Source organism: Sceloporus occidentalis, unplaced genomic scaffold (assembly GCF_023333645.1).
Source record: "Sceloporus occidentalis isolate IW3139 unplaced genomic scaffold, rSceOcc1.0.p SCAF_34, whole genome shotgun sequence".
Taxonomy (NCBI): Eukaryota; Metazoa; Chordata; class Lepidosauria; order Squamata; family Phrynosomatidae; genus Sceloporus; species Sceloporus occidentalis.
The window spans coordinates 7,825,731-7,846,612 of record NW_028317014.1 but is presented as its reverse complement, the minus strand read 5'-3'; the positions used below and the strand labels follow the sequence as shown (position 1 = coordinate 7,846,612).

At 38.8% G+C, this 20,882-nt stretch overlaps 1 protein-coding gene across 1 annotated transcript in view; it reads right to left on the bottom strand.

Annotated features, from left to right (window-relative positions):
* LOC149298214 (glypican-3-like) overlaps positions 1-20,882 on the bottom strand; it is a 133,849-nt gene that overhangs the window by 65,312 nt on the left and 47,655 nt on the right. The window contains exons 4-5 of the mRNA XM_089487665.1: positions 2,481-2,611; positions 1,613-1,738 (exon numbers count right to left, since the gene is read on the bottom strand). Of these exons, the coding sequence (XP_089343791.1) occupies positions 1,613-1,738; positions 2,481-2,611 (257 nt within the window). The remainder of the gene's footprint in view (positions 1-1,612; positions 1,739-2,480; positions 2,612-20,882) is intronic.

Here is a 20,882-nt window from a genome sequence, read left to right as displayed (position 1 = left end):
TTAAGAGCCTGCATTCCATCTACGGTGACCACATGTCCTGGATTGCCCGGGACAAACCCGCAATGAGACCCGGGTCCCGGGCAGCCTCAATCCAGGACAATGAACAGAATGAAAAGTCTGAGTGAAGGAGGTCTCAGCCAATCAGGAAGTTCAGAAGCCTCTCTTGATAGGCCGAGTCCCTACTTCCGTGTAAGCTGCAACCAGCTGCAACCAGCACCAGGTATGTGTGTTTGACTGTGTGTATGTGATTGTGTTTGTCTGTTTGTCACTGTGTTTGTCTGTCTGTGTGACTGTGTGTGTAAGGTCTGGTAATAGAGGGGTTAACAGTCTACTCATGTCTGTAATGATTGTATGTATATTATTAAATCTGAAATCAACATGGTTTCCAAGGCTTCCTAATAATTAATATATAATAGTATGTGAGTCAGTGTGTATGTGAGATATATATATATATATATATATATATGTATTTTTTCTAGAGCTCAGGGAAGATTCTCTGGTGCTATTAAGGTAAGCCAAAGCAAAAACTAACAATAAAATCAACGATTGGCAATATACAATTTGAGAATAAGATTAACAGAGGGGTAAGGGGGCTTGCTCTGAAAATTTATAATCTATTTGTTTTCATAAAGCCACTTTTAGTCCAGTGTTCAGTGACCCGTACAACTACCTGACCCAGGTTTACAGATTAGCAGAGCAGTCATACATTTTGGTCATATTCCATCCTTAAAAGTCATAGAGACCACAAGAGAGTCTTACAGTTCAGTTTAAGTGACTTAATACGCACTCTATTAACTTTCATTAAGTATTAACTGCAAAATCAAACTTTAAACGCATAATTAATTGGATGAAAAAAATCCCGAAACTGGGTATTCATCTGGACGAATAGAGGTCGGACTGCTCCTCAGGCTCGGTTATTCACATTAATACATGCATATCCTTGCTGCATGAGTCCTTTTAAATAAAATGCTTTGATGGCTTCCGCTTGTCCCTGTAGTGCACAAGGCCAGATTTCTAAGTGTGGGTTAATTAATACCTAAGGTTAGTTACCGAGGAGAGACTGAAATGCATGACCGGGTCCTTTTCCTCAAACTGATGAGAATGTATAATAGGAAAAAGGATGAGTGAAACGGAGCTAATTATCCCGATCGTTGGATACATGCCGGTATGCGCGCGTTCTCTTGTGGGAAGAGGATTATTTCATTTTATATATAAACGCGTTTCCTACAGAGCCAAACTCTTCAGTCCAAAGGCAATCAGAACCCCGAATGCCTCTGTTAACTAGAAGGACATCCAGCCTTACAACCAGTGCCAAAAACTCGTATCAATGGTTTGATCTTACGAAAGATAAAGAATAACGAAAGGTAATATTACTTTCTTGTCCCAAAAACGTATTCCCCTTTTAATACGGGAAAGAAACTTGTTGCTTCTGAGGTTGCACAAGTCTGTGATGGGCAAGAACTCCCAGATTCTCCTCCATAGAAGATTTCCCCAATAAGCAGCTGTTCAGTGAATAAGTATCATATCTGAGCCAGCCTTATACACCCACAAACACACATTTCATACAGTACGGCAGGTACGGGATAAGATGCAAAATGAAATACACGCTTACCTGTCCACCAGCTCCTGTCCATTCCAGCACGACGTATCATTTTCAACAACAGAACTTTGACGACACATGAGTGCTGGGAGATTGGCATAAAAATAGCTGTATGTTTTCAATTTCATAATAAACTCCCTAAAAAAAAGATTGACAGCAAACTGGTTAATAAAAGGTGATATACGCGGATTTTGAAATCTGAAGAAACAGGTCAAAAGCTTTCCTCTTATTATTTCTTATTATTGCCTGGGGGGGATTTTATGGGGAGATATATGTCCCAAACATTCACTAATGTACAAACAGGCTTTAAACTGTATTTCATCGGCTGTCGCTGGTCATAAAATCTCAGCTTCCTGATAATTACTGCTTGAGCTATGGTCCAGCTGGACTACAGACCCCATAATCCTCCATATGGATGATGGGAATGTAAAATGACAACTCTAGATTGTGAAATTGCAAACAGTTTGTCTTAGTCTGTCAGTTCAAGTTTTGTCATTCCCTTTAAATATATGTACTGTAAGAAGCACTGTGTAAATTGTTTGCCACTATTTTATTAATAATAATAATAATAAATATGCAGTCTTCCAGCCAATAACATGGATTTGAATTTTGAATTTAGATCACTAGCAACCCTGTTGAATTTTATAGTAGTGACATTTTAAGTACAAATTGTCAAGCCATTTTTTTAATTTATTTTTTAAATTATTTTTATTTTTGAATGAGCTGCAATTGAAAAGTATTTTGTTTTTAGCAAAGAAGTTTATTGAATATTTATGTGATTATTTTATCTATTCACTACAAGGCCCTGAGTGATCTAAATATGGCTTTACATGATGGTGTATATTATATACATAGTCAATGCAGATGTCTGTTAACGTACCTTCTTTTTCCAGAAAGGGTCTCTTCGTGCTCTGGATGAGACTTGAATGTTTTTCTATTAACATGCGAGTCTCTCGCTTTGTGCACCGACCTTGCTACTCGTTGCTTTGAATGGTTGCATATTTTGTTTATCTGAAAAATAAAAATGTTCCTTGTCAGTATTTCAGAAGAAAACATAAATTACTAAGAGCATATCTATCAGTGGCTGCATTTCATTCAGTATGGAACATTCTCAAGGTTTCCTACATCTCCATCGCTGTATGTGCCTCATTCCTTGCAGATGTCTAGCTGTCTAAAGACATCTTGGTGTCTCTCTCTGACAGGAAAAAAAGCCAATAACCAGTTGGCTCAAGGATTTTGAGTAATTTTTAGTGCCTTTTATTCTCGAACCCCACTCCAGCATGTACTTTCTGGGAAGCGGGACTAGAGGTATGGGGGCAAGGCCGGCCTTAGGGGTGTGCGGCCATACAGGGCGCCATAGCAACAGGGGCGCCTGCCAGGGACTTAAATTAAAACATTGTTGTTTTGTTTTGTTTTTTAACTTTATTTAACATCCTCCATGTTAAATAAAGATTTTTTTTAACTTTATTTAACATGGAGGATGTTAAATAAAGTTAAAACAACAAAAAAACCCCAATGTTTTAATTAAAGTCCCGGGCAGGGGCGCCGAGCGGTTGCTCGTGAAGTTTTCAGCGACCGCTCGGCGCCCCTCACTCTCCCTGACTCCATCGCGGTGCCGGCGTTTCATGCTGAGCACCGAAATATGAGTCATATTCCGGCGCTCAGCTGTGAAGTGTGGGACTATAACAGGAAAGCATTTGGGAGGTATGTCATTATGGCACGTCATTTCATATCCCTGGCTAAGGTTTGGCACTGTCAGCCCAACAACTAAATGGGGAAGTAACTTAATAATGCCAGTTCACATTCTTTACATATAAACATTTTACTTTTCATTCAGCAGGCTATATTATTAAAAACATATTATTAAATCAGAAATCAATTTGTGTAAACTTGTAAACAAACTTGGTTAAAATATCACACAATTCCATAAATAAAATGTATGTAATTTTTATGTATTTATATTGGTTTTGAGTTTGGCCGGGCAACATTAAATACATCTCACCTCATTCTTTGCTCAAGCCCGTTTTCACATTCTGCCCAAAGCAGTTGTATAAAATATGTCATTTTCCAAAATGTGTGTTTGTGAATGTATGGGGGGCTCATAGGAAAGGCTTGCCAGTCACAAGGGGAAAAAAAGGGATTAAATAAATTGCACATGACCCATGTGTTAATGTTAAAAGAAATGATAAAGACTTATTTAATCTATTCGAAAGGAAAAAAATGCCTGTCCTTAGATTTTAACAGTATGTGTTCCCGAACGGTCCAACAACAAAAGTTAGTCTCATGGAAAAAAGAGGTTATTTTTTTCCGAAATAGGCAAAATACCCCATTTCTGAAAGACCTCAAGACGTACTTCATTGTGATATGACAAAGTGCTGAGATTGTAACCTAATGGAACCGTAACATTCATCTTGTGAAGATTCTTTTGGGACTCAGAGATTAATCTCTCTGCCTTCAAATCTTTTGCCCATGAATATAGATGCACTGATTGCATACAGAGTAACAGTGTGAAACGCTATTAGCCAGGTACCAGCGGAGGCACAAACTCTTTCAATACAGAATTATATTACTGACTGTTGATTCCATTTCGGCGCAGTTCACAGAAAATAATCACCAGGCCCCTGATTAGAGGGATAAAATGCTACGAAACGGGACTCTGAAACCTACAAACGTTCAAATCTCCTGCAAATGTTATCTGAAATGTAAAAATTTAATTTAGGGTTTCTGCCATATGTTGAAAAGGATTTACAAATATACAAAACAAGACTGAATAATATCCTTGGCAGGGCCACCTGTGTTACAGCAAATGTTTCTTCTTATTTTAATACAGCATAAGCATCAGCTGGGAGACTCCTGTGACATATGATTTGAATGTGTTTGGGAATTAAAATCTGATTTACAGTAACTTTAGGAAAGTTTCAATCGTCGGCAGCAAGCTGACTTTATGATCAATAGATTGGGGGGGGAGCTACAAGTAAATATTAATGTTTGTTTTTTTGGGGTGATAATAAAAATAATGCTGAAAAGGCCCTTAGAATGTTTTTTTTTATTATTTTTTTTTCTAACTAAAGCAATTTCTGAACAATCTGAGCTTTAGCCACTAGAGGGGGCCATTGCACACTGAATGAATACCCAACACTCTTATTCAGTATTTGCCATAACCTTTTTTTCTGGTCACATCTTAACAAAAATAGCTGTATTCGGACCCCAGGACTTGTTTTGAAAAGCAGGGGATATAGGTCTCATTTTACCTAGAATTATAAAGGTGGATCATTTCACACTGCGGGCCGTACATGAAAAGATTAAAATGTGTGGTTCCTGGAAACACATTTTATAAATGAACATGATGTCAGAAACACGTTTAACCCAAAATGGAATTTCACAGTTTTCTGTCCTCAATTAACAAAGAAGACCATCACTAAGGAGGTTCACATGGAATCATTATCCCTAAATGTGTGGGAATGGAAAAACAGTGCTTTCAATAAACTATTGCTGTAGATAGAATAAAAAATTTTAACTTGCAGACTTCGCTAGGCATTTTAATGGGTCTACCCATTCTACCATGGTGGAAAAAAAACCTCAATTCATTATTTGGTGAATAACCCTGATTGTCGTTTGTGGTCGGTTTAGAAGAACAAAAGAACACTTTATTATGACACTTAGGCGCATCAGGACAAGAGCACAATGAACTCTCTGGTGAAGATTTACTAAGTGGTTAAAAGTTGGAGAGATTTGCAGCCTATTAATCAGCTTGAAGATGAGGTTCCATATAATACAATAGTTTTCAAAACCTTGTCCTTGTCATGCTATTAGTGCAGAAGAAAGCCTAATAAAACGAGCGGCAGCAGTATAATACCTGACCCTTTTAGGGAATGTCACACTCAGCATGTGAATTGATAAGCCAACCTGTTCATTTAAGGGGTTAACTCAGACAAAGCCATAAAGTCGTGAATGTGACTAGGCAGAGTTGGATTTATTGTCTTAATGCCCATCTAGCCAGTCCCAAGCACAGCAGTGTTTGGCTTCCATTCATTTATCTCCAATATTGTCATTTATTTTACTCATAAAGAGACAATAACAAATCATTCAAAAGCTGTTTTCCATGCACTTGCAGCAGTAAATCTGATACAATATGCGACAGGCTGCATCACTTTAATGAAAGCTTATCGTCTCCCACCATCGATCTGAGATAAGACTTTATGAGCTACATCTTTGAAAGGCGAACACGGAAGGCAGATGGCATCTTAGAGTTGCAGCCTGCCTACAACTGTTCAGTTTGTAAAAAAGGTTTGGAATTTCCTAAAAGCCGGTAAACATTTACATTCCAAAAACACAATTGAGGTCTTAAAACTTTACATTTTTAGACTAATATGTTCCAGGTGGTTTTGCCGGTCTCAGAGTTTTATTAAACCTGAATCCTGGTAGGTGGTGGGACGCACCAAAGCTTGTTAGGTGTCAGAAGATCCAAGGGCAGTTTGGCCCTGGGGATTGATGGTGAATTTATTCTTCAAGCAGGACTGGCCTAGTCCGCCCTGTAAGGTAGGCATTCTACAATTTTTTGTATTTCATTTTTTTTTTCATTATGACATCATCAGGGGTAACCTGAATTTAAAAGACAGATCCCAGCAAACAACTAAACAAATAATAGTAACAAAATAAGAAATGTAAAAAGTATTTCAAATTCTACATACTTTATTAGATTTTATTAGATTTATACTAAATTAGTTTATAAAGGAAAGCCCCACTTGTCCTAAAAATCAATATATAATTTGTGCGGAATAGACTAAATTAGAAAGGGGAATTAGAGTTAACCAAAGGCCTAGTACACCATGTCATAAAATGCTTTATCTCCGTCTTTAAAAATGCTTTCACTCTTTAGGGGTTAAGGATGAAAATATAATTTTAGCCTTTGTCTATAAACGTGCCTGCCCCATCTCCAGATTAAATTATAAATAAACATAATCTTATATTTTGCTCAAAAAAACATACGGTATACCGGACCTGTAGATGGACAGCTCAACACTGGACAGCGTCAATACCAGGATGATGGGAGTTGTAGTTAAGTAATAGCTGTATGCCACAGTCAGGTGATCCAGGGTTAATGGACTATTTTTACTTCTACAAAAGCATAAATAGATACGTTCCCAGAGATGGCCAAGTGCGTACACCACGAACTAGGGTTACCTGACCACGCGGGATACTGTAAAGGTATCATAAAAATGGTAATGTATGTTAATGCCGAGTGTGTGGTTAATGCCTTGTCTTCCTTAATTTCCCAAAGGCTTTTATTGTACATTTAAATCTGTCATGCTGCTTTGCTGATTACATAGCTTTAAACATAGTGCTCAGTGTACTCTCAAATGAATACTAATTAAGAATACTAAATAAACATTTGGCTCCCCTGCCTTTATTGATTACTTATTTAAACTCATTATCCATGTTCCCAATTCACGTGTGTGCTTTAAATGATTATTTATAGCAGTTAGGGATGCCTATAAAGCAAATCCCAGTTTGCATTCCAGTCTTGGTCAACTCGGTATAAGGAGCAATCAAGTTTAAGAATACCCGGAACAAGGTGCCACCGATGGGACACATGGATCTTCTGATGGCAGGTGGGAAGAGTTGACCTACTTGGCACGGCCACCAGATAGGAACTCTTACTGCAGTTCATTGGCATTCTCTAACTACTGAAGATACTGGGAAATTGCACAACTAACTTTAGTTAGTTCTAAGTAGATTTATATAGCACCCCAATATTATATGGCGCTGTACAATGGGTACACATGACATTAGTGTATCGCACGTGCAGCTAAAACACAAGCAGGCAGCCATATTGTGTAGCCTCAACATATGTATCATGGTGTCTCCTTCAGATACCAGGCCTCGGGGTCCCATGAACATTAGTGGCTTTGCGAACAATCTTCTTATCCTTCAGCCTTAGAACTACTGGGATAAAGGATTCCAAGAGCCCTTTACTTTACACAGTGAATAATATCCCAATATACGAGCCCATCTTCTGTACAGAGTGAATATCTTTTTATTCATCTCTTTACTAATGTAAGCTGCCAATTTTAGCATAATTTTTCATAATTATCCCAAACTATTATTACCCTGTCCAGGAAGCTTCTAGCATAAGCCCCAATGTTTCAGGAAATTGGAAGAATAATAATTAGAAATAGGAAAGATAGGCTGAAGATGGTTTTAATAATCTATATTTAGTGATGCTAAGAATGTAGAGTGTCCGATCCCTTTTTTGTATGTAAAGATCCAAAGTATAGCAAAAGATCACTGTGTGAACATTGCTTTAGAGCTTGGTTTTTGATAAGTACTATTTGTTCATTTTGCTTCTTAAATAATAGATGATTTACATTCCAGTCCTACCAGACCTGCTTTGCTGCTACATGTGGACCATATCCCTCAAAACATTGTTAGGGGCAGGTTCACAGAGGTACCTCCAAACATGTCAGACCACCATAGCCATTTGTGTTTTACGAGGTCTGCTAAGAAGCACAGTGATGGCTTTAGTGAGACTTTTTTATGTAACATTTTACCCTTACGATAACTTGGTAAGGTACTAACAACCAGAAAAATGTATTTTATTTACACATTTTAAATTCTATACACGTTATTGTTGCTTTTTAGGACTGTAGAACGCTTTAAGCCAAGCAAACATTCGGAGCTCCTAGAAAAGAGGGACTTATATTTCTTATATAGATTGTGGCTGACTTTTTCTGACACACACAATTTGATACAATTTACAGCCGTTCACACATTCTCCCTCAAAGTGTTTGTCTTTTATATGAGAACTGTGACTTGAGAATGTGCTTTGTGCTTTGGAGAATTTGTATTGTTTCCCTGTGTGCCCGGAGGAACTCATTTTTATTAAATCCCATCACTTTGGTGGTTAGATTTTTTTGCAATAGTTTGCCAACGTGACATCATGTGTAGAAAGCTTATAACTTTTGCATAGATCACTACTAGTTTTACTTGTCCTTAATTTAGCAGATAAAAGGATCTCTCGTTGTCAGTATACCATCAGGAATACTGATACATGAACATGGGGTGTTTTACTTCTGCTTTAACGATAGAATAGGGCTATTCATTTTTTTTAGTGCGGATGCTTCAGGTTGCCAAAGTGGTTTGAAACTTGGTCTCAAACAGCTTTTTAGGAGCATTGATGCTCTGGTTCCACCAAATGGATCAGATAGATAAATACAGACATGGTGGTAAAAAATTTAGATATACTCAGGGTATGAGGTGGACACCGTATGATCGGCCTGATCTCAGTGAGAAGCCTACAGAAATCACTTTAGAAAGCTTACCCTAAAAGATTCCCACTATACTTTAGACCTAAAGTAGATCTCACTAAACATTAAGGGGGCAATTTGCTGCCCTACATGGCCTCACCATACATAAATAATAAAGTTCTTGATAAATACTTTACTTGTCGATTTGCATATAATATGTAGGGTTTCTTTTATTTAGCATTCGGATATAACGAATATGGATTTTAACACTAAACACCACATTTACCTCGGAATAATTATCTACTGTTCCCAGAGGAATCCTTCTGTGATGCTTAGGAGATTAATGTACCATATGCAAAGTGTCCGCTATGCCTAAGCTTTATATATACAATGTATCTTGATTTATAGAACCATCCATACATTCAAAGCTGTTTACTGTGAAGGAAATTTTCCTCATTAACCTTGCATCAAGGAGAAACAACGGGGCAGATATGAAGTCTGGGTATGTTAGTGTGTGTGTGCATGTACATTACTGAGTGTGTAGGCAGAGCCGGCCTTAGGCGTTGTGGCGCCCTGTGCGGACTACTCCTCTGGCGCCCCCCCCCTCTGCCCCTTCAAACTACTCCCCCTCTCTACCCCTTCAAACTACCTCTGCCCCTTCAAACTACACCCCCCCTGTCCCTTCAAACTACACCCCCCCTCTGTCCCTTCAAACTACACCCCCCCGCCACTTCAAACTACACCCCCCCTTCAAACTACTCCCCCCCCCTTTCCCCCTTCAAACTACCCCCCCCCCCCACACTTACCTTGTTGCCGGAGTCCTGCGGTGAGAGCGGGAGGCATCCGTCTTCTCGCTCTGCCGGCATTTCATGTTGAGCGCCGGAATAGTCCGGCGCTCAACATGAGATGCCGGCACAGTGACGGAGTCACGGAGAGTAAGGGGCGCCGAGCGGTTGCTGAGAACTTCACGAGCAACCGCTCGGAGCCCCTGACCAGGACTTGGATTAAAGCATCGTTTTTTTCTTTAAAACTTTATTTAACATGAATGATGTTAAATAAAGTTTAAAAAAAAAAAACCGATGCTTTAATCTAAGTCCCGGTCAGGCGCCCCTGCAACCATGGCGCCCTGTGCGGTCGCACAGGTCGCACACCCCTAAGGCCGGCCCTGTGTGTAGGTATGTTAGTGGGAATGTTTTTGTGTTAGTGTGTGTATCTGTGTATGTTGGTGTGTGTGTCTGGATATGTTACTGTGTGTGTAAGTGTCTGAGTGTGTGCCCAGTTGTGTTAGTGTCAGTATGTGGTAATGTGTCTGGTTGTGTTAGAGTGTCTAGGTGAGAATGTGTTAGCATGAGTGTCTGTGTGTCTGAGTATGTTAGTGTGTCTGAGTATGTTAGTGTGTGTGACTGTGTGTCTGGATATGTACGTGTGTGTGTGCATGTCACTTCATGATAAGTTTCATTTTAGTTTTATTAATCATGTTATAACACAATGATTGCGGGCATGGATTTGGATGGGGGGAAACATTTCATCCTTGGACCAAGGAAGCACAATTACAATCAATTAATAAATAACCATGTAGCCATATCTTACCAAAATGTAACCAAGTAAATAACACTTAACCATATTTAACCCAATACGCCTGCCCTAATAGCCTGACTCCTTATCATATACATATGATGCCCACCCTCCTCAATAGGCAGGTGACCCAAACCCCCATAAGCACCACGACAAGAAACCATCCCTTAGAAATGAAAGGATGGGAGGGAGCTTGGCTAGGTATAGCTCTTTTGCCAACTAGCTCCTTGCAGTCCGCAGCGGCCCTATCAAGAAGCGCAATTTATACACCCGATTCCTGCCTAAACCTATGGCACGCACTTCCTGCACTCACCAACCAAGCACTGAACACACCTGCCTTACACCCAATCTAGAAAAGTTAATTATTAAAAAATTCGGCATTATTCAGTTTATTCCAAAAAACTCATCATGCAGACACAAACTCTCACAGATAAGACATTACAGATGAAACTAATCTTGCGACATAATGATTTTGAAGACGTTTAACGTTTTAGTGGACTTTTGATGGAATTTGACTCAGGCATGTTGATTTTACGATTTCCCCCGCATTGACGCGTTCGCTTTTGTGCAACGAGATCAACCTCACCGGTTACGCAACCTTAAAAGACAGCTCAATAATGACCCCATTTCTGGCTGAAACCCAAAACTAAATTTCCTCCTTTACGGTAATAAATGTTGTTTTTTTTGTCTCCAAAAGGGTGGATGAGTTGTCCTAATACTGGTTTATAGGCCGTGTAGTATAATTACTTGGAGCGAAGGACTTATGATGGAAGCTTCTCTACCTCCTGCATGAGGAATTCATAAGAGAAACCACATGTAAAAGCAGGAGTTGCTCCTCTTAACATCAATGTCATACAAATGTTAGAGCTTATATTAAATCATTTATGAAGATCCATTCTGGAGGCAAAATAAAAACTTCCTTAATGATGCCGCTGAGTTATTAGAATGGGAAACTGGGATGATAAGTATACATGGGCTGTATTCTCAAGGAACAGAAATTAAGAGTCCCACCAATGGCTTTATTAAGGCTATTTTAAAATGACTACTCATTAAGCTTCACCGGAAATCACTTATAATGCATTTTCTTAATTAGTTCTCTCATTCTCTATTAGAAACTTCATAGCAAATGTAAATAATTGCATAAAGTAGGTGAAGTGTGGATTCCGGCTATATTTAGCATTCTAAAGTAATTTATACTGTTTATCTATTTTATTCAACAAGCCACTAATATAATATTTTCAGCTCTGTTCAATGTTTTGCTTTAGTTAAAAATCATTAACGGACTGTTTCTTGGAAACCTTTAACAATCAGTCCTGATAGTGTGGCTTATGTTTTAATCGATGTCCTGACAGTGTGTTCCACTGTGGGCTGTGCAATGGCCAAAATATCGGCAGTGTGTGATATAACACACTATGCAATGTGGTGGTTAACATGCCCTTCTGATAATCATAGCATTCTTGGCTAGTGCCTATAACGTACCGGTACTTGCCAGTGTCTTGGGCTACTGAGGCTTACATGGTGCCGACAGTAGCCTTTAGGTGGCTTTTTTTCCTGATGAATAAGAAAAGGCAGCAGTCATCACCGAATAATCCAAAATTATATTCCCATAAGGCACCATGCGACCAAATAAATGCTATTGAAATAGCCCCAGATTCACTTCCTACCTTGTTGAGCCACCAACGTTCCTGTGGTTTGCTAACAAATTAAAAACGTAGGCCATTGTGTGTATTGCCTAGTTTCGCAGAATGCCCAGTTTATTCTTATCTCCTCCAGGACATGGGTGTAGATAAAGCAATGTGATGGTGAAAATCTTACAGGAAAAGAAATGTGAAATGGAATAGAAATTACAGATGTGAATAGGAAACTAAGATTGGGTGCTGTCAATAAGAATTGATTATTAAATATTATTCTGGTAATCTTGGCCATTCAAACTATGACATCATTGCCACGGCATGTAGGTAGAAGACCTTTTAAAATTAGGTTTAGCCTTTTTTCCGCTAGGATAAGGTGTTACAAAACGGAATTTTCATTTGGAATGTCCTTGAAGGACACATAGAGGTTTTTTTTGCATTGTGAAGCATCCACTATTTATCACATGCAGACAGGATGAGAAGGTCACCAACAGAAAAAACGAAACAGTCAAAGGGCGACTTATTCAAGGGAACAACAAACCACTGGCACTGTTGTTTGTTAGGAAATTTGAGCGATAAAGAATGGGCGGCATTTTAGGCAAGAATAAACATTTTGGAAGTTTGTAGAAAATGTATGAAGTTTATGTCAGTTACGTAAAATTGGTTGTCATAGAAAGATAGAACCTGACAGCAGATGAGAACCATTCAGCCCGTCTTGTCTTCCCATTTTTCCTGATGTAATGACTCAGACCTTAATCGGTCCTTGGGCTTGCATGGCCATATGGCTATCCTGTCCATGTTTACATTTCCTTACTGTGTTAGTCTCAACCATTTCAGCTGGAGGCTCTTCCACTTATCGACTATCCTCTCAGTAAATTGAGATTTGGCTGCCTGGGCAATTTGACTTTATTTCAGCTGATTTATCAAATAGATGAATATTACCATCTCACCTATCTGTCATCTCACCTATGAAGCAGTGACCCGCGTGGATCTCAACGCTCCCCTGACCACAAATAATTGCACGGGTTTGAAAAAAAAGCGAAGAAAGATGAAAGAGGTTAAGGGATAAAATATACATCAAAGCCTTTTGTTACTTTTTGTGTTCCTGAAGTGGTCTTGAGAGGACTACAAGGATGTAGTTGTGAAGTTTTAAAGCACTTTCTTTAAAGAGCTAAATGAATATAAGGACATCAGATGTAAACCCCGAGCCGAATGTTTCGCATGCACTAATAATTGCCTAGCGGTACTGAAAGCTGCCAAGAGCAGTTAAAAAGATACTCAAATCTTTTAAGACCCACCGAACAATTGTATACAGAAACAATCTAGGTTTCTACTAAATGCCTTTTTTTAACCTGATCTATAAGAGAGGCGGCCAGTAACGCTAGAGATATAAAAATACATATATTTTTTGCACATAGAATTAGAAAAATCTAAAAATAGTTATATGTACGAGTTCTTTGCTTAACTAAAATGCTTAACTCGTTTTAAGTCTTTGTTTACCCGGCGCTCACATGCATATTGTATTAGCTATATGCTATAACCAGAAAACCCATTTGCTGAAACTTTTTTTTTTAATGGTTACGAAAGCAATTAAAAGCAGCAGCGTATCCTAAATGTGTTTTCATTTTTTTCACATCACTGAGTATTACATTGTTGACTTTCAACATTTACAAAGTTCTTAATTAAAACAGCTATTAATATGAAGCGAACAAACCGACTTTATCTCCCCGCCGTTTATTTCTCAGTTTCGCCACTTTTTATCTGCTCAGCTCTGAATGCTGGGTCACTTTGGGAAATGCTGACCGCTGCTTTCAGAGTTGGAACTTTGGGAAAAGTGGGACTACTGGGGGAAGAATATAGTTGAGCTTAGACGGGAACTTCCATCTCTTTCTTCTTTCTGTAGCTGTTATATTTATATGGTCAGTAGGGTACTTGGCAAGGTGTGCTAAGCAGGTTTTTGTTAACGGCAGCAAAAGCGCAAGAAAACGTATAAAAAGCACAATGCCAAAAGGAGCTGCCATAGGATATATTATGGGTGGTTTGATTGTATGTTTTAATCTACTCAAGTATATTTACTGTAGAAATGTGTCTTTACTAGATAATATGTTGCTTGCAAGACAAATCATTATTGCACCTGGGTTGCATACCTAACAAAATACAACTAATTCATTAAAAAGGAATGGACTTTCATTTTTTTCTGTACCGTATATTATAGGCAGATGTGTGTAAAGTCAGTTGTTTGGTAATGCACCCTCTTAGCACTCTATTAGCCCAAGCAGTTAAGTATCTTGCTGTCACAATTAACTTTTCACTCAGCATCACGTCCCTGGGTTCTGCTTTAGGCAAATCTTTGCGCTTGATTCAGCAGGAGGCTTCAGGCTTACAATGAACAAACTAACGCTGAAAGAAAACCTCTGTCAGCGTTACGTTTCAGTGTCTCTGGTTTTCCACTGGATACGGTTCAGAAAGCAATCCAAAGTCTTGTCACTGTTAATGTTAGTTTTATTTGTGTCACTGCTAGTAATCCGTGCTCTGGTGACGGGAGACGCGCACTACAAGTGACCTCGGATAAAGCTGGAATTTCATGGAAAGCTCACAAGACTGAGCAAAGGTGATGATACGTGTCAAGCTAGGCACGTACAGTAACACATATAGATTTTTCTTATGTAGGTTAAGATAGAGATCATTTAAATGATTTGATTCGGTGTTCCGGAACCAGTATATATATATATATATATATATATATATCTTAAAGGCACACAGAGAAAGAGTAAGACTGTATGCATGTAAATAGGCCAAATGGTACCTGTACGCCATTTGGTTCGATGCGTCTTCTTTCTCTCCAAGTTTTGACTAGATGCTCTCCAAACCAGAACAGATTATGGCACCTCTGGTCAGACTGTTTAATCATTAGTGGCCTTTTGGTGCCCCAACTCTCTGCCTTTTGAACCCTCTTTCAGGCTAGCCCCATCCTATCTGTGGCTAGCAGCCCCCCTTTAACTTGGACACAATCCTTTTCAGCCTCCTGTAATGAGCTAGAGAGGGGAACTCAGAATGCCACAGAATGATTTAGAAACAAAACAGTCAATATGGGTTCTGTATTAAAAGTAGCTCTGGTGCTTATCACAGTACCAACCAATGGATTTTTCCAATCTGCGGGAACATTCCACTGGTTAAAACACTATATCAACAAAAGTATATGGATACCTGACCACCACACCTATATGAACATGTTGGACATCTTATTCCAAAGCCATGAGCATTAATATGGAGTTACCCTCCCCCCCCCTTGCTTCTGTAACAACCTCCACTCTTCTGGGAGGAAGGCTTTCGTGTTTATGGGAATTTGAGCCCATTTAGCCAAAGAAGCATTTGTGAGGTTAGGCACAGACGTTGGACGAGAAGGCCTGGCTCGCTATCTCCATTAGAGTTCATTCCAAAGCTGTTCGATGCGGTTGAGGTCAGAGCCTTGTGCGGGCCAGTCAAGTTCTTCCACACCAAACTCATCCAACTGCATCTTGGTTTGCGCACTGGGGCACAGTCACGCTGGAATAGAAAAGGGTCTTCCCCAAACTGTTCCGACATATTTGGAAGCATAGCATTGTCCAGCCTAAAATAAAAAATAGCCTACTAGCCCCCCTTAACCTCTCCTTCCGCCAAGGACTGGTACAATCCTACAGGTTGTGGTCCATGAACACATACCAACAATGCACCATCGCTTGAAAATGGTGTGTGGATTAAAGATGGGTTAAAGATTTACAACCCTAAGAAAAAGTTTAGCACAAAGCATTTCATATAGACATCGGCTATTGACTATATTCTGTCCTGCCATTTATTTATGAAGATATATCAGAAGATAACAAAGAAGGGCATTAACATTTCATTCCCCGTCCTACAGAAAATCACAGCTTATCTAGAATATTTAATTCTACTTCTTAAATATACCACCAAAAATGCTAGTTTTCGATCCAGTGGGCTCTCCGGGGAATAGTTAACAATGTTTTTACTTTAACCACAATGGATGCCAAATGTTACAGGTCAATATGAGGTTGAAACTTTGTGGTATTAGATAACAAACTTCTGCTTTTATGGTCTAGGATAGGATATCTTCCTTAATTACTCCAGGACAAGTCATTATCACTTATAAATAAGTAATAGCTTCATAACCTGCACTATTGGAGATATTACAAATCCTATCCATTCCACACGTTTTACACACAAATATTCAGAGGAGGTTAGCTTTAGCCCTCTTACCTTAGTTGGTCCTTCACTTTTAATTAGTTCACACAAACATTTTCTGCATCCTTAACTTTATAATTATTTAATGAGCGGTTTACATAAACTAGATATATGTAAGCACAAACACAATATATTCTCCCCAAATGGATAAGTCAACATGAGCCATCTCTCCTGCAGAACAAATAGGCATAATTTATAAAGTGTATGTAAATAGGACAGCTTAATACAGCAAGTGTATTCCTGAGTGCACTAAACATTATATCCATATCCCTCAGTGCTTCTGTTTAATGAATAGTCCGTCTGCACTAAGCAACGCCGCTCATTTCCTGACTTAAAAGGATTACACATTTGTTTTGAAAACAAGATATTATTCACTATGCCATTGATAGATATATATATATATATATCTCAGAATCTAATGACAATCTTTTTTTTAAGTTTCAGGACCGCAATGCTATTTCCAGGTATTTTTCTTTAAGAATTTTACTTTCTTTCTCAATCCCTCTTACAGCGACTCTTAAAATATCAGGTTCTCCTGCACATTTATTATTTATATCAGTCACATGAGTGATCCCATAATTTAGAATGAGCAACTCCCTTTCAAACATATGTTAAGAGTACTATATGGTTACTCCAAAAGAGAGGGGCGCTCTAAGGAAACCATAAGTCTTGGGGCTTCAGGGCCAGCTGTATTATCTAGATAATTCTGAGTTGGCGTAGGGCAAAAGGTTGTTTCTTTTGTTAGGAACCAAATGCATGTCCGGGAGGTGAGAAGAAAGAAGGAGAGGGAAGAAAGGAGGAGACAGAAGATGATGAGAAAGAGAAGCAGAACATAAACAGAGAAAACATAGAGAAGGGTAAAGTGAGAGAGAAGAAAGGGATAAGATGAAAGAAGAAATAGAAGAAAGAAAGTTAGAGAGATAAGTGCACATCATTACGTGTATGCCATTTTCATTACATGTAACTGATCCACAATTAGCAACTTAAAAAAAGAGGAGATAACAGAATAAGGGAAGCCTTTCTTTTCAGTATTTATAAAGGAGGGTGAAGAAAACAGAAAAAATTAGACATGTAAAACTTTAATTTACTAGGGAAGAACTTCTACTTCAACTCCCTAAAATAAAAACAGACAAATCAATGGGACTTGATAGGTTGCACCTAACTTTATTATAAGAGATTTGTCGTGTTATGGAAGTTAACAGTTGTGGTGCCACTTAACAAAACGTAAGTGTTACATCAGTAGTGGGGATACTAATGGAAACCATGTTAGAGGATTGAACAATATCTGGATGTAAGTTATTTACAACGTCAGAACCCGTGTGTGTTCATTGGAGGGAGATCTTGTCAGACTAACGTATAAATAAATGTAAGTGTTTAATGGATAAGGCAATGGTCGCGTGACAGGAGACAGTAGGTTATAGTTAATGATATATATTCAGAGAGAAGTCCCTCGAGGATGGGTACAGGGGCCCATACTTTTTATTTTTTATTTAGTTAACTTTTTTCCGAACAAAGGTCAGCAGCTTAGGGCAATGCAATGAGAATAACAGCTTACCGAAAATAACAGAGCAACACAAAATTTGATGAAATTGTCTATCCCTCTGCCTACTACATCCAGTTGCCTCCATGTTTATTTACTGAGCAATGTCTCCTGGACTGACATACCTATCTACTAAACCTCTCTTTGGGCCCTGAGACACACAAGGGGAAAACTTCAAGGAGCCGTCATGAGGGTAGAAGATCATGTGACGCCACTGATATTTCATGAACTAGCGCTGTAGGTTTATCCATCAGTAGGTTAATTTTATCTTATCGGGGGGACAGAGAGCTCTTAACAACATTTTGCATAGTTATTTATTTTCTTCGTCAGAAATGGGGGATCCATAAATTTCTATATTTTTTATTAGCAATACTACAAAACATCTCAAAGGTAAGGTACGTCTTTTGGAAGACAATACGAAGGTAGACATTCAGATTGGAATAGGTCAAGTGGAAGAAGTAACGTAACTTAAAAGAATGGTCAAGAGTGCATTTCAATGTTGGTAAATGTAAAATTACAAAGGCAAATCATAGCACTGGAAGTACTCTGCAGGGACAAAGAGAACAGGGACTAATTACCGTATTTGCTCGATTATAAGACGACCCTGATTATAAGACGACCCCCCAAAATCTAAATATTAATTTAGGAAAAAAACACAAAGCCTGAATATAAGACTACCCTATAGGAAAAAAAGTTTTACCAGTTAATATTAATTCATGTAAACAATATTTTCATAATGAATAAAAGCTATGATTGAGAAAAATATATTTTTTTATTTCCTTTTATTTGCCAACCTGCCCCCCCCAGTTATGCACATCTGCCCCCAGTGTTGCCTCTCTGCCCCCAGAAATGCCTTATACCCCCTATTTGCCACTCTGCCCCATGATGTGCCTTTTAACCTTCTATATGCCACTCTGCCTCCAGAAATGTCTTATACCCTCCTATATGCCACTCTGCCCCATGATATGCCTTTTAATCCCCTATATGCCAGAGTGGCATATAGGGGGTTAAAAGGCCTATCATGAAGGCAGAGTGGCATATAGGGGGTTAAAAGGCATTTCTGGAGGTATATATATATATATATATATAACTGCTAACAGCAATCACACTCCTATCAAGCCAAGGCAGCCAGTACATGCTGGAACCTGGGGATGATAGGAGTGTGAGTACAGCTACCACCACCCTTACACATCAATACTAACACACACTCATTCACAAACATTTAAATACTCATTCATTCCATTAATCACACATACTTGCTCAAAAACCCTCCCCCACCCCCTTACCTGAACTGCAGATCTCTCACTCGAAGACTTCTGCAGGGGCCCGGCTGTGCGAGCAACTTCTCTGGCCCCGCCCCCAGAGGAAGGAAGGGGGAGGCAGACTTATGTGACACTCTTCTAGCTTCCTGTTCTCCTGCTGCTCGCGACCAAAGCCCGGTAAGCAGCATGGCCCCAGCGGACATTTTGAGGTCTGATTAGAAGACGACCTTGATTATAAAACGAGGGGTATTTTTCAGAGCATTTGCTCTGAAAAAACCTCGTCTTATAATCGAGCAAATACAGTATTTATAAGAACCTGAAGGTATGCAGGGAAAGCAACCCAGCAGCGGAAAAAGCAAGCAGAGTGTTGAGCATTAGAGCTAGAGGTATCTGTGTCAGAGAGAAGGTGGTGGTTATGCAAGTTTACAGACCTGTGGTCAGACCTCATCTAGAATATCGTGCATTGTTTTGGAGACTCCATCTCTATTAGTATATAGACAGTCCACAGATAGAGTTAGGAGAAAAACTACTAAAATGATCTAGAAAGACTAAAGAATATCAATACTGTATGTAGAGCCAGAAGCAGAGAAGCTTCTTAAACTAGATGTTCAGAGGTTTAGCTGTAAGATAAGGAAGTTTTTATCTACTAAGACGGAGATACCTAAATGGAACACCCTTATTATTATTATTATTATCCTTTATTTATATAGCGCCAACAGTTTACGCAGCGCTTAATACAATACATAAATTCAAGGGATATGACAAGACAAGAATTGACAGACTAAGACAAACCGATACATTTGGTGGAGAGAGCAGAAGTGGTAGAGATTAGTACAGTGCTGGAATTTAAAAATGTATGGAATAGGCATATGGCATAATCTTGAATCTAAGACAAGACCAATTACCAATTACGAAGTCTTTACAGCAAGAATAACGGGCAGACTAGATGGGCTGTATGGATTTTATCTGCTGTCAAATTTTATGTTTCTAATGATCCATTTATGAAGAGTTATTTTCCCTACTTGGAAAGATAAGGCTAGCTTGCGTCCCTCCAACAATATAGCAATCAGCACTTTAAAAAACGACTTCTCTTTGTGAGACACAAATACTTCTGCTGTACATTTAATAGATGTTATGTTAGATCTGTACTCAATTCCAAAGCCGTTCAGAGAGTGCATTGTACCAAAAACCCCAAGTAAAAGAGCATACATCATTCCGTGCCAGTTTAAACAGCCTAAACGACATGTTTTATGGCTTCTTTTGATTGTAATCATAAAACCACCTTGCTTCTCAAACATCTGAAACTTTGCCTTGATAGGTAAAGAGCGACATTAAAATATAATGGGCCATCAAGACAGTAAATCCCAGTCATCAAAAGATTTTCTTTACTTAATGGAAAAAAGGGACACTTTCATCAAAAAGATGATACAAGCGTCGTTTTGACTTCCATAGCACAAAGTATGTTAAAAATGATATGTTTCCAACTGTGACTTAAAATCAGGAATAAAGTGACTTGTAATCGGTGGCAGAGGGCGGATGGAATTGTATTTACTTAGTGTGAATGTATTCATCAAATGCTTTCGAATACCCATCCACAGGTGTGACGGAGAGAGAGAAAGTTATTGATTAACTGTTGGAAATACAACATTTCTTGGTCCATCCCTGGTGCGGCTGATTACTGAAAACAATGTTTAGCGCACAACATTATAGATGACAGATCGCCTCGTTAGAGATAACGGTGTTTTTTTTCTTCTTCTCCTTTATCCCGGGATGATGATTCCTCTGATT